General features: G+C 44.4%; 1 protein-coding gene across 2 annotated transcripts in view; it reads left to right on the top strand.

Annotated features, from left to right (window-relative positions):
• AGMO (alkylglycerol monooxygenase) overlaps positions 1-13,220 on the top strand; it is a 260,877-nt gene that overhangs the window by 159,424 nt on the left and 88,233 nt on the right. For both annotated transcript variants that reach the window (XM_061587149.1, XM_061587148.1), the window contains one exon: positions 9,114-9,196. In XM_061587149.1, coding sequence (XP_061443133.1) covers positions 9,114-9,196 — 83 coding nt within the window. The remainder of the gene's footprint in view (positions 1-9,113; positions 9,197-13,220) is intronic.

Genomic DNA, 13,220 nt, shown 5'->3' on the forward strand with positions numbered 1-13,220 from the left:
TTTTTTATTCATGGTAACTAAGTGTATCATTCCTGTGAATTTACCCTAGAGAGAGAGACATCAAATTTGCGTAATATTTCAGTGTATATAAAAATCTCTAAATGCTATTTACAATTATAGAAGTTGTATTTATCAATGGGATTGCTCATTCTGTGTGTGGAAACCATAGTATTTATGGGTCACTAGTGAAAGATAATGTAATATCTTTGCATTGGCAGCAAGGATTATATCTTAATAAAACAGAAACAAACTAGGGCTGGAATTGTCCCTGCTGTTGCCATCCCTGGCCTTCATGTGTTCACCCAAATGTCTGAGCAAAGCCTAAGTGTATACAGGTTGTACATTTGTAGGTTTTGTTCAGAGCTTTAGATGAACACCTGGAGTTTGGGAGTGGAGATATGAGTGAGTATGATCTTAATCTACCCCTCCATATTTTCACTAAGCAACTGCATAGGGTTACTGTAGCTTCTTCTCCTGGGCTTTTACAAGTCTGTTTTCCCAGGTAGGATGCCATCATTTGGGTACTACTGCCATCTAGCGTCCGAAGGCAAGAATGCACTGAAGTCAAGACCCGAGGGGACCAGGCTCCTCCCACTCCAGTTCATTCTTGCCTTTGTCCGAGGCTGGTTGTATCTCCAGAGCGTGAGGAATTAGTTAGGAATTAGTGATAGTGTGTTCTTTGTGTGATCGTGTGTGTGTGTGAGGGAGTGTCTGGGAACTGGGGGTCCCCCTCTTCCCCTCTCTTGACCCATTTTCCCCTCTTCATTCCGTTGTTGTTGTTGGTGCTTTGTTTGTCTCCCCCCCCCAGTCCCTTGTCCTAGTCCCTGCTGCTGGCAGCGGCTGCCTTATGCGGTGCCGCGGCTCAAGTCCTTTCCCTATGGAAGCTGGCTGCAGCTTCAGGTTTTTTGTTTTTTTTCCCTGACTCGGAAGCTGCGATGCTACCTCAGACTCATTAGGAGCCTTTTCTTCGCTTCTTCCCTCGGTGCTGGCTGCGGCTCCTCTCCTCTCAGCCCTAGGAGCTAGCAGCACTGCCTCCCTCCTCTGCTGCCCTAAGCAGCGCCTGAGTCCCTCCCCGCTTGTGGGCATCGGAGCTCTGTTTCCTCCACAGTAATCGCTGTGGCTTGCTGCTTGTGATGTTCCTGTATTAATGTAAATATGGTAAGTGCTGTTTTTATAGAAGATGTGTGGTAAGTGGAATGAAAGAGGAGGGGGAGTAAATGAGCAGTAGAATGCTGGATGATTGGCTGAGTGTTTAGATGGCTGAGAGTATAAATGGAAGGATGACAGTTGAATCTGGGTGGACGTTAGTGGGTTATTTGAGAGGTGTTTGGTGGACGTGATTGGGTTGTTTGAGAGGTGTTTGGGGGATGTTAGTGTGTTGTTTTGGGGGAGTTTGGAGGTGGGTGTGAGTTGGTGTATGTCAGGAGAGTGTGGAGAAAGAGGGAGGTGGAGTTCGGATTAGTAATAAGTCAAATATCACAGTAATAGATGAAACCATAAGCTTGTAGATCATTATCAAAGTTATCTTGTTATTAATGTTATTTAATAAATACTATTTTGGTTTACCGAAGGCCTGATCCTTGGCTGGGGTTTCACAGACCAGAAGGGAGGGTAAGGTAATTACCAAGGCTGAAGGGCAACAGTAACAAATGGTGGCAGCGGTGAAGAGGAGAATAATAACATTACAAGTATCCAGAGCAACCCCGAGTTATATGAGTTATCTACATTGATACAAGGGGGTTGGGAACAGCATAAGTACGGAGTCACAAAAGTAACCAGACAGAGAGAGGCTCAGACAAAGTCTCTGGGAACCTTGGTTACAGGACGTGACTGGTGGTGCTGCCTAGCAGGGGGATCTAGTGAGATCTGTGCTAGAGCGGAGAGAGAAACCATATAAAGGACAGTCCGGACTGGTGGTGTCCCTGGTGGTGCCTAGTGAAAGGCAGTAGTCACAAGCAGGTAGGAACCTGACAGGGAGAGCCAGGGAAGGGCGTCACACTGCTCACGGCTCTTTCTCAGAGCGGCTAGCCCCTCTGGAGCCGCTTTACCTGCGGCTCGTGCCAGTGTTTTCGGCTCTCTCCTGGTTTTTTTCTCTCAGGTAATAAGGGGCCGTTGTTACCGCAGCCTGCTCTAGCAGCTGCGTTCTTTTCATGGCCGCCATTACTCCCTGTTTTCCCGCCTTTTTTCCCGTTCGCCATTTTGCCTGCCTGCTTCCCGCCTTTTTTCATCCCCCCCCCGCTTCTGAGAGCTTTCCCCTTGTTTTTTCTTTTCCTTTCTCTGCCTTTTCTCTGGCTGTGTGAGAGCTAGTTCATTTATTCTTTTTGTATTTTTATATGTTTTATTGCTACATGGTCTCTATATGGCGCTGTAGAAGCTGGATAGCCCTAATTATACCATTTTGGAGCGATACCACACCTTCCACTTTGTGTGCATGTATCTTGCTGTGTTGGTGTCATACTGTATCAATTTTATTTCTTTTGGCGCCCTAGCCTGGAAAGTGCGTAGTAGCGGTACCGCACCTTCCCCATTATGAGCGTGTATCTAGCTTTTGTGGGCCATACTGCATCAAAACCTGCCTTTGGCACCTTGACTTGGACAGTATATAGTAGCAGTCTCGCACCTTCCCCATTGTGTGCGTGTACCTAGTTTTTGCGGCCCTTACTGCATCAAAATCTACTTTTGGCGCCCTGATTTGGACAAGTGCACAGTAGCGGTCTCGCACCTTCCCCATTGTGTGCGTGTACCCAGCTATTTTTCGGTGCCATAGTGAACCAAGCCCATTTTTCTTGGCACCCCAGCCTGCATAGCACATCTTTCTCTTTAGCATCATACTGCACGGGAGTGATACCGCACCTTCCCCATTGTGTGCATGTATCTAGATCCTAACATGGCAGATCAGTGACCAGAGGCAGCGCAGACCCCAGGGGCCAGTCAACAGCACAAGGCCCCAGTGCAACACAAAGCATCAAAGCACAAGCATTCCAAAGCTGTTGCCAAGACTAAGCATCTGTCTACCCATAGCGCTCCCAAGCAAGCCCGATATGTCTCAGCCCCAGCCTTAGAGGAGCCTGCTCCGGAAGCATTAACTACTCTTTTTCAATCTCCTACCGGGTCATCAGAGGACGAGTTTGAAGGTTTTCCCAGCCAAACATCCGTGCACTGCCGCTCTCATTCGATGTTGGCAGCATCTCGCCACTCTGATATTCCTCTGGCTTCCCTGCCTCAACCTGTGCAGCCACATCTGCCTCCACATGAGCACACTGTACCCTCTGATCCCTCTACAGGGTTACAGCTGACTCCAGAATTTCTGTCCCAGCTGCGGGATGTACTGGGGTTCCTCTCCCAAGCACAACCTCCGTCTCAGGCAAACCTATCACCTCAGCAAGCAGCTCCATGGCAGTCCAGTTCTACAGGGCAACATGGCTGCCTTGATGAGGTTCCACCCTCTTCGCCAAATCCATTCGATATTCCCAGAGGCAGAATTGGTGGTGAACCCTTTGGGATGGATGACTGTTTGTCTTTTATGCAGGCAGATCCTGATGAATGGAGTGGAGACTCTGATCTGGAAGAGGACTACTCCTGTTGTCTCTTTGACTTGGCTGATTACCTTCCTCTCTGCCGTAGAGTGATGGACACTCTTGGCATCCAACCCTTGCAACCACAACCCACGGCTCCCCCTGTGAAAGGCACCCGGGTTCTCAAGTCTCCCAGGTCAGCAGATCACTCTATTCCTGTGCCAGATCCCATCAACAAGCTGGCCAAGGAGGAATGGACCCACCCGTTGCGCCCACGTTGCGTCTCGCCGTTAGCCAACAGACTCTATATTTTGGCTCCAGAATTCATGTATTTCCTGAACGTTCCTGGAGTGGACCAACCAATTTCAAACTTAGTATCTAGGTCTCTCCTTCCAAAAGGAGATTCACAGTTCAAGGACCCCTCTGAACGGCATCTGGACTTTGCCCTACGTAAGAACCACGAGGCCTCTGCTAATACCATCTGGGCCTCTACTGCCGCCTCTATCTTCTCAAGAGCCTCCATGATGTGGCTGGATGACCTTTTGGACAATCCAAATCCAGATCCAGTCAAACTGCAGAAGGGTCTAGTTAAGTTACACAAAGCGGTCACATTTGTGGCAGACGCCACTCTGGACGCAACCTGCCAAGGAGCACGGGCCTTGGCTGCAGAAATAGTGGCTCAATGAACTCTCTGGCTCCGACACTGGGATGCTGACGCTACAGGCAGAGCCAACTTCTTACTCGGGGTCCTTGTTGTTTGGAGAGGATGCCCTTAAAGCGGTCTTGATTGACCCTAAGGACAATTGAAAACCAACTTTGGCCACAGCCAAGAGAGATGAACGCAGACCATTTTGATGGTTCGCTCCATATCGCTCCTTCCAGTCCTTTCGGGGGGGTGTGGCTTGGGGGCGTGGCTTGGGGGTGAGGCTGCGATGCTCGAATTGCCGATTTCCGCTCCTCCAGGGCACCCTGGTCCAGAGAGTGTTTCCAAGGCAGAGCCCAATACCAGGGACAACAAGCTCCATCTTCTTCATACAGCAGAGGAACTCGTCAGCGCAGACAGTTCTGACGCCATCCCTATTGGGGGCAGGCTACTCCTCTATGCAAGTTCCTGGCTCGCCTTAACACAGGTCTCCTGGGTCAGAGGGCTTTTCTCCCACAGATACAACATAGAGTTTTGGTTGACCCCCCTGGACAGATTTTGCCCCTCTCCCATATCCAAATCACGGAGGAGGGTCATGCAGGATGCCATAGGTCACCTACTCAACATAGCTGCAATAGAACCAGTACCACCAGCGGAAAGGTCAGAGGGTGTCTACTCCATTCTGTTTGCTGTTCCCAAGCGAGATCTCTTGTGGAGGACGGTCTTAGACCTCAAGTTTGTCAACTGCTTTGTCAAGTACCGCCGGTTCAAAATGTAGTCCCTGGCATCAATTGTGGAAGCACTGCAACAGGGGGACTTTCTGGCATCCATCGACCTGAAAGACGCTTACCTCCACATCCCGATCTGTCCTGCCTACAGACGATTCCTGAGATTTTTGTTAGGCCAGCACCATTTTCAACACCGGGGCATGCCGTTTGGCCTTGCATTGGCCCCAAGGGTATTTACCAAGGTGATGATTACTTTGGCCTGGAGAGTGTCTGAGTTGAATGCTCTGTCTGTTGACAAGAATTTCTGTGTATTTCATAAGGATAGAGTAGTCCTACGTACTGTCCCTTCTTTTCATCCTAAAGTACTGTCTACCTTCCACTGTCAGCAAGAGCTGGTACTTCCTTCCTTTTGTCCTAATCCCATCACCCCACAGAGAAAGTGTGGCATTCACTGGATGTGTGCGAAGAGCCCTGAAAGTGTATATTTCTAAAACAAAACATCTCCATCAGACAGATAGTTTGTCTCCTTCCACACAGCATCTTTAGGGAAAGAAGTGTCTTCGTCCACGCTTGCTAGGTGGATCAAGGCATGTATCACACTGGCCTACGCCTCTCTAAAGTTAGCCAGGCCGGCCAGGATAGTGGTAGGGCAGCAGCCACATCGGCAGCATTCTCATGCCATGCATCTATCACAGAGATTGTAGAGCAGCTACATGGACCGCACCTAATATGTTTATTAAACACTATAAGATTAACACATATGCATCAGCAGAGGCAGCTTTTGGGAGGAGAGTGCTACAGCACATTCTCCCAGATCACTAGTGTAATCAGCCAAGATATGTTCCCACCCTACATGGGTCAGCTTTGGTATGCCGCACCTGAGATCAGCTTTTCCATGCACAGGAGAAAAGACATTTGGTCTTACCATAAAACGGTTTTCTCTGTGCATGTCAAAAGCTGATCTCAGGGCCACTCCCTAGGTGAGCTGGGCTGCCATCGCTGTCTTTTTCATCTTAGGCCTACAGCAGAGAGCGTATGAATGATGTTGTCTCCTGTTTCGTGTTGATGGTTCCTATTATTGCTCATTGTTCTTTCCTCCTGTTGGTTGGCATGTTATCAAAAACTGAAAGAAGGAGCTGCGCAGAGCAGAAAGTCCTTGTTTAAAAAAACTCTTTAGCACTCTTCTGCCTTCAACTGCTAGGTGGAGCTAGCTACCCACCTGAGATCAGCTTTCGACATGCACAGAGAAAACCGTTTTACGGTAAGACCAAATGTCTTTTTTCTTTAATCCAGAACCTTATTGCTTAAGTTCCAGGTCAGAGTAACTATCTTTCAATTAAATGTGAGTTTGCATACTTTGCTAGCCACAAGATTTCAGTTTTAGATAGGGGTATGATTATCTTGGCTTTGAAATTGGCTAACTAGAACCACAGTCCAGTGAGGACAAGAGCCAGCTCTTGCATGTTCCATAGCTATGTTCAACACTGCTAGCCGGAGAAACTCACATAAACCAAAGGGGAGAAAGAGGCAAGACAAGAATGGAATTAATGAAGGAATTTGTGAGCACAATGCTCTTCCATTCCAAGTATGAAACAAATTAATAGTTTTTCTATTCAATACATTTATGCAGGATTTATCCTACCTTTGCACTTTGGAAGGACCACAAGTTTCCTTATCACAATAAAACCAGTATAAAGCAATACAATAATTAAGAAATAATGAAATAGCATAGCAATGCACTATAAACAACACAGTTTCATGAAAAATTGGGCTAAAATCTCTCAGTCTTTTTGGCTGTGGGGGGGAGGAACTATATGTTGAGCTCTTCCTTGAACACATTTTGCTTTCTCTTTTTTGACACAAAATCCACTAGTTAAAAACTTGTTAGAGTAAAAACTATAGGAGTTAAATATTGTTTATCTCAAGAGGGGAAGTAAATCTGTGGTTTGATCGTTAGTGCTGGGAAGAAATGTGCCTTGGCTTGTAAACTGGTTAGATTGCGTTCTGATTTTTTTAAGGGCAGTGAATCTGTTTTCTTAGTTCTATTAAACTAAGAGTTTAAACTTTTGGTTAAAAATCCCTGGGGATGCCTTTTGAAACTTCAGTAAAACAACCCACTCAGAAATGGCCTGGATCTTGTGGTTTGATGTGTTCTCCAAACATGGACAAAAGGAGTTCTCATTGCTATTAAATTTGAGAATCCTGTCCAACAGCATCTTTCTCTCAAATGTCTTTTAGGGGAAGGGGCCGCTGTGAGGCTGTGGTATTCTTTCAATAAAATTTTATTGAGCTCAGAAAAACTCCTAACACATTTTCCTGCATTTTCATCTACTCTTAAGCCCTACAGTCGGAACTAGAAATCACAGCTCAGACTCCACTATGAAGCCTAACTATACAAGACTCTTCCATTATAGCTTATGGTTCCTTTAAAAAAGAAGATAAATCTATAAAAATTATGGATGGAGGCACCCTTCATATTCTAAGGCAATATATTAGTTATCCTGTGCTTTTCCTCCTTAAGAATACTCTCAAAAACAACTGATTTCATTTTCTTATATCTTATATCATTTTCTTATATCTTTGCTCCTCTTTAAGAAGTAGGCAGAAGGTGTTCCATTTCCTAATGTGCTTCTGCACAAGTGACACTCCCATGTCCAGAAATTGAGGTTCCTGATTTTTGCTGAGTATTGGGAGACCTTCTAGTGGAATTGCACCTGTGAGACCTGTGTTGGAGATGCCAGTACCTCCTGTTGCTCCTTCAAAAGATCTCAGTAAATATTCCCTCAACAATACACAATGCACAAAAGACTGTTCACTCTTCCTGCTTCATTCCTGTTTGCACTGGTTCAACCTCTGCTACACTGACTATGGCCCCTTAAACATGCCCATATTTCATTGGATGCCAGGATTGGACACCCTCCATTTCATTCTGAACAGACAACAGAGGCAAAGAGTTTCTCTCTGTGAGTGAGTGTGATGGTAGCTGAAGTTGGTCTCTTTTCTCATGCCTTCACCATGTTGTAATCCTATCTCTTTTTCTGCTCTTTTAGATGTGGCAACCATTTTGTATTATGCCACGGCCCACAGCCCTTTCTCAAAATTTCAGATCTGCCCACTGGCCCAAAAAGGTTGATGATCTCTATGTGGTGGTGTGTAGAGAAGACAACATGCTGTGGGGTACAGGGGAGGAAAGGGTTTTAACCAAATAGGTTAAAATGCAAGAGCGTGTCTTTGCATAATTAATATTTTAGTGTTGCCCTCTCCAGTTAATCAAAATGTAATTATAGCTCTTGAAATGATGAGTTGTGCAACCCTGTCAGAGAACATCAGGACATTGGGGAAAAAGTTGTGTGTTTCTCCATTCCCTTCTTTGATGTAATATTGATAACATTATTTGCTTGCAATCTGCTGCCACTGCTGTTCCTAGTCTGACAGGGGAAGCAGAAAAGTGTGCCACTGTGTATACATGAAGGTCCTAAGACATGTAGTAACCTGTCATCTTACCCAATTTGCTTAGTCTCCATTGAGAATTCAAGATCTGAATCCTTGTGTCAGAATTGAACAGAATATATCTAACTGAATGTTCCACTGAAATAGAAATTGTATGCTCCCCTGATCCAGGATAATATATTGAATTGCTAAGAAGCAAGGGGATAGATGTGAGATCATGTTAAAATTATGATAAATTTATCAAACTGCTTCACTCCCCCCCCTTTTCCCTGCTTTTCTTTTCTTGCCATTTAACAGAATAGTGTTTTCAGTTGCCACTGCTCTCTAGGGAGCCAGGATTGAAAAATACAAAGATGTAATGCTATTAAGAGTTGGGGGGGGGAGAGCAGATATGTGATATGGTATTTATTTAGAAAACAGGTCTACTTCTTTGGTTCAGGTCACTGAAGGTTCATATAATTTCAGGAGAGGAAACAATAATAACAGTGAATGAGTTATTTTCAAGGCTAACATTGTGTGAAGAATGATTTTGGGGTGAAATATCCCATTTTTGTAACCTTCAGCCTTGAAACATAATGACATTAAAGTGGAATGGAGAATCTGCAGTGGATTTTTAGTTGTAAGGTTCAAAATATCAAGCTACTCTCAAAGCAGACAGTAACAAAGTAATATAATTGAGAGAGAAAGTTCAGGCTGCCTCACTGGTAAGTTTAGAATTCAATATCCCTCCAGAGAGTTAACCTAAATGAGTAATTTGTCTGCTTGTTGATTTAACAGACATTATCACAGGTAACTATTCTCATGAGGATCGGCTACATTATCCTGACACTAACCTCCATTGGTTTCCTTATGGAGCAAAGGTAACTGAGCATTTCTTTTTTGTACACTTTCTGTTAAAAACAAAACTTCTTGGATTGGATTCAGAGTGTTGTGTCTGTGAAGAGAAAGAGGCTCCTGCTGGAGGGGAGGCAGTTTTTGCCAATTCCCCCCTTGCCTTGCACTCCCTGTGGCACTCCAAAGTGTCCCCAACCTTTTGGAGCAGCTTTTCAGGAAGAAATAGGAAACAGTGAAAATCATCTTCTCACCCTCTTTCTTCAAGCAGAAGAGCCCCGTGAGTGGAGTTCCATTTACGGAAACCATGGATCCAAGCCCATGATTGCCAAAATTCTCTCATGTAATATTGAAATCATACAAAGGACAAATGCTGAAATGATGCCGTGTACATTAAATGCTGTCTTCATGGTTGGTTGGTGGTTGGTTGTACTGGCTTCAAGTCGATTCCAACTTATGGTGACCCTATGAAGAGGGTTTTCATGGTAAGCAATATTCAGAGGGGGTTTACCATTGACTTCCTCTGAGGCTGAGAGGCAGTGACTGGCCCAAGGTCACCCAGTGAGTTTCATGACTGTGTGGGGATTTGAACCCTGGTCTCCCAGGTTGTAGTCCAACACTTTAACCACTACCCCTTCTAAAATATACTGATGGTCATGGAGACATCTAGAGGGTTGTGCTGCTGTCATACAACTGTCACTTGTATGGAGAAAATGTGACAATAATGGACGATTAGAATTCTTTTTAAAAATGCATTAATGCAAGGGTAAATAATGTGGTGCCATCCAGATTTTGTTGGACCAACTCCCATCTGTCCCAGCTACCCCTACATTAGTGCTTGTTGCCAGCAGCAAATTATGGTGTAGAATAATGTATTATATACCGGGCCTAGGAAACTCACTAGTTAGAACAGGATCATAATACTGGTATGTTGGTTAAAGTAGGATTCACCTGGGGATCCTGGAGGGTATTGCAAACATTTGGATTGGCACCTCCTGCTGGAACTGAGAGAGAGAATCACTAGAACTTTCTTCCTGAGGCAGTACTATACCCTGCCTCCCAGACCAGCTTTGACTCAGAGCTGAGAGGTGGTGTCTGGTCAGGCTTCTTTTCCTGACCAGAGCTTTCTTCATTTGAGGTGGGGGACTGTTTCTTTTCTTTTGCCTTTCCTTCCTGTCCTCCCCTCTCATTCTTGAGTTAGCTAGGGAAGAACTGGAGAGACCCATGCTCTGACACTGACATGGGATCAGGGACTCTTCAGCTGCTTCCCTTGATTATGAAGATTCTGCATAAACAAAAGAGGAAACGGTGGAGATGATTCTGATCGCCCCATATTGGCCTTGAAGGCTGTGGTTTGGGGATCTGATGGGACTGTATGTGGACAGGAAATAGCAACTGCTATATTGGCCAAACTTTTGATGCAAGGACCAGTCCATTTGACATCCTGGAGGCTGAGCAGATCTGGCTGAGTCAGTCTGGCTATTATCCTGGTTTCTAGGAAGGGGTCTACTAATAAGGTATATTCTACCATTTGGCAGGTCTTTCTAGCCTGCTACAAGGCAGGAAGCAAGTCTCCATCCCCAAATGAGGTGAGTGAAGTGTTAGGTTTCTCCCAGCTGGCATGGACAAGGCCCTTAGCTTTAGTACTTTGAAACATCAAGCGGCAGCCCTCAGCAACATCTTTGTCAGGGGCAGGGCTGCTTGGCTTCCCATCCCCATGTCAAACCGTGTCTTTAAGGGGTGGCTTTGCTGAAGTGTCCCATGGTGCATAGGTCCCCAACATGGAATGTCAATTGGGTGTTAACCTCCTTCATAGGAGCTCCCTTTAAACTCATGAACACTTGTTTTTTACAGTTACTTACCTTTAAAACAATATTCCTGGTGGTGATCACGTCAGCTAGAAGAGTTTCTTAGCTGGAGGCTCTCTCTTCTAACTCTACTTTGTGCATTTTTCACCCAAAGTGGTTCTGCATCCTGATCCTTCTTTTATTCCTAAAGTAAATTCCTTGTTCCTCAGGTCACAAGAGGTGCCTTTTTTTTTTGCCCTAAACCTGTTCATGCCAGAGAAGTTAGCTGACATAGGCTGGACATTGGTCAGGCACTCTGTATCTATTTGGACCAGACAGAGGAGTTCTGCAAGTCCCCATCTTTATTCGTATTTTTTCAGGATCATTCCTTGAGTATCAGAGTTTCTTAGTCCACTATTTACAGGTGGATCAGACTGTGTATAGCAGAAACATATTCCACAATAGGCAAGTCTACCCAAAAGGGTTGACAGCTCACTCTTTAAGGGAAGCAGCAACTTCAGCTGCTCTTCAGGGTAATTTTCTAATGTCAGACATTTGTAAAGAGCAACCTAGGTTTTGGTTCGTTCCTTCACCAAGAATTATAAAATTGACTCTGTGGCCTCAACAGATGCTGCCTTTGGTCTCAAGGTGCTGCAGAAGGCACTGGGTTAGTTGTTTCACTAGCCCACCCTTCATAGTTTGCCACTGCTCTGCTGTGACCCAAAAGTATGCAATGCCCTCTGGGATACTCAAGTGAAAATTGAAGTTTCTTACCTGGTGAACTTCTGTTCATGAGAGTCCTGGAAAGTTTCTTTTGGTTTAATTGTTAGTGTAGTGCTAGATGTTTTTTCTGGTTTCTGCTTCTGCTGCTACCATGCATGTGGGGGTGGTAAGCAGGGTCTTTCTGAGAGGGGAGACTAAGTCCTGTTCTCTTACTATTCCTTATTGCCAGATTTGCTCCCTGTGGGGCATTGCCTGTGTTTTTTCCATTGTTTGTTTGTTCTCTGTTTTTGCAGTTTTTACATATTGTCGCAGTGCTTCATATCTGCCAGTTGGTCTGGGAAGCAGGGGGCAGCACATCCTCCTGAAGAAAGTTCTAGTGACTATCTCTCGGTCCAGCAGGAGGCGCAAATCCAAAGGGCCATCAGGCTTTGCAGTGTTATAAAGAGAGCATTTTAGAGGTCTATAAGTTTCAAGTTGGTGCTTAGAAGACATTGGAGCCATGCAAAGATGATAATGCGTTTCTGAAATAAAATTAAATAAAATCAGTGTACAAAATTGAAAACATAAAAATAATCAGAGCTTGGAAAAGTGACTTTTTTGAACTACAACTCCCATCAGCCCCAGCCAGCATGGCCACTGGATTGGGCTGATGGGAGCTGTAGTTCAAAAAAGTCACTTTTCCAAGCTCTGAAAATAGTAAAATGATAATACAACAGTTTTTAAAAATCAAAACAGATAGCAGCATAAGAATCTAATCAAGTGTCAAAGCTACAGATTGAAAATCACACTCTAGGTGCCTTGAAACAAGAAGGTCTAAGAGATACTTAGAGGCTTAGTTTTTTAGATACTTAGTTTTATGAATAAAACTGGCAGACCTCTAGAGGGAGAGCATTCCACAGTGCACCACTGGCAAACAGGAGGAGCTGCATACCATGGCAGCCACTTAATCAAAAAATAAGCAGATGATGATTTGGTTCCCCAGTTTCTGCAAAAAACTCAATATATGTTGAGAGTCTATAATGACATTGGATTGGTTACTTTTGGATTTTGGCCTGAGGTGTGCTTGTAGACAGCTTTCTACAAAAATTCATACCACAATAAACCAGTTAGTATCTAACATTTCACAGAATTTTGGTCACTTAGGGATTTTTCAGATGTTCTTGTTTATAGATGATATTCTTTAGTATGTGGTCAGATTTAATTTCTATATACGCACTGTGGCTGAGTAGCCACATATTGACAGTAATCTCACTTGGCAAAGGACACTGCCTTTAGGAATTATTGCTCTGATAGCAAGATTTGTGGCACCATTCCAGTCAGTTTAGAAGCAAAGCAGGGCCATTTACAAATAAAAGAGAAGTTTCTGTACACTGAAGAGGGACCATCAAAGTATGAAGATACACACCTAATACTTTAATGTGTGTCTGTTGTTGTTTGTGTTTCCAAGTTTCTGCCATAAACATTAGATTATCCTTCACTAGCAAAACAATCTTGATTAACTTTTTAGTTGGCTTTTTATTTACTTTATTCAATAAAATAGAAT

This window comes from Rhineura floridana, chromosome 10 (assembly GCF_030035675.1).
Source record: "Rhineura floridana isolate rRhiFlo1 chromosome 10, rRhiFlo1.hap2, whole genome shotgun sequence".
In the NCBI taxonomy this organism is placed as follows: Eukaryota; Metazoa; Chordata; class Lepidosauria; order Squamata; family Rhineuridae; genus Rhineura; species Rhineura floridana.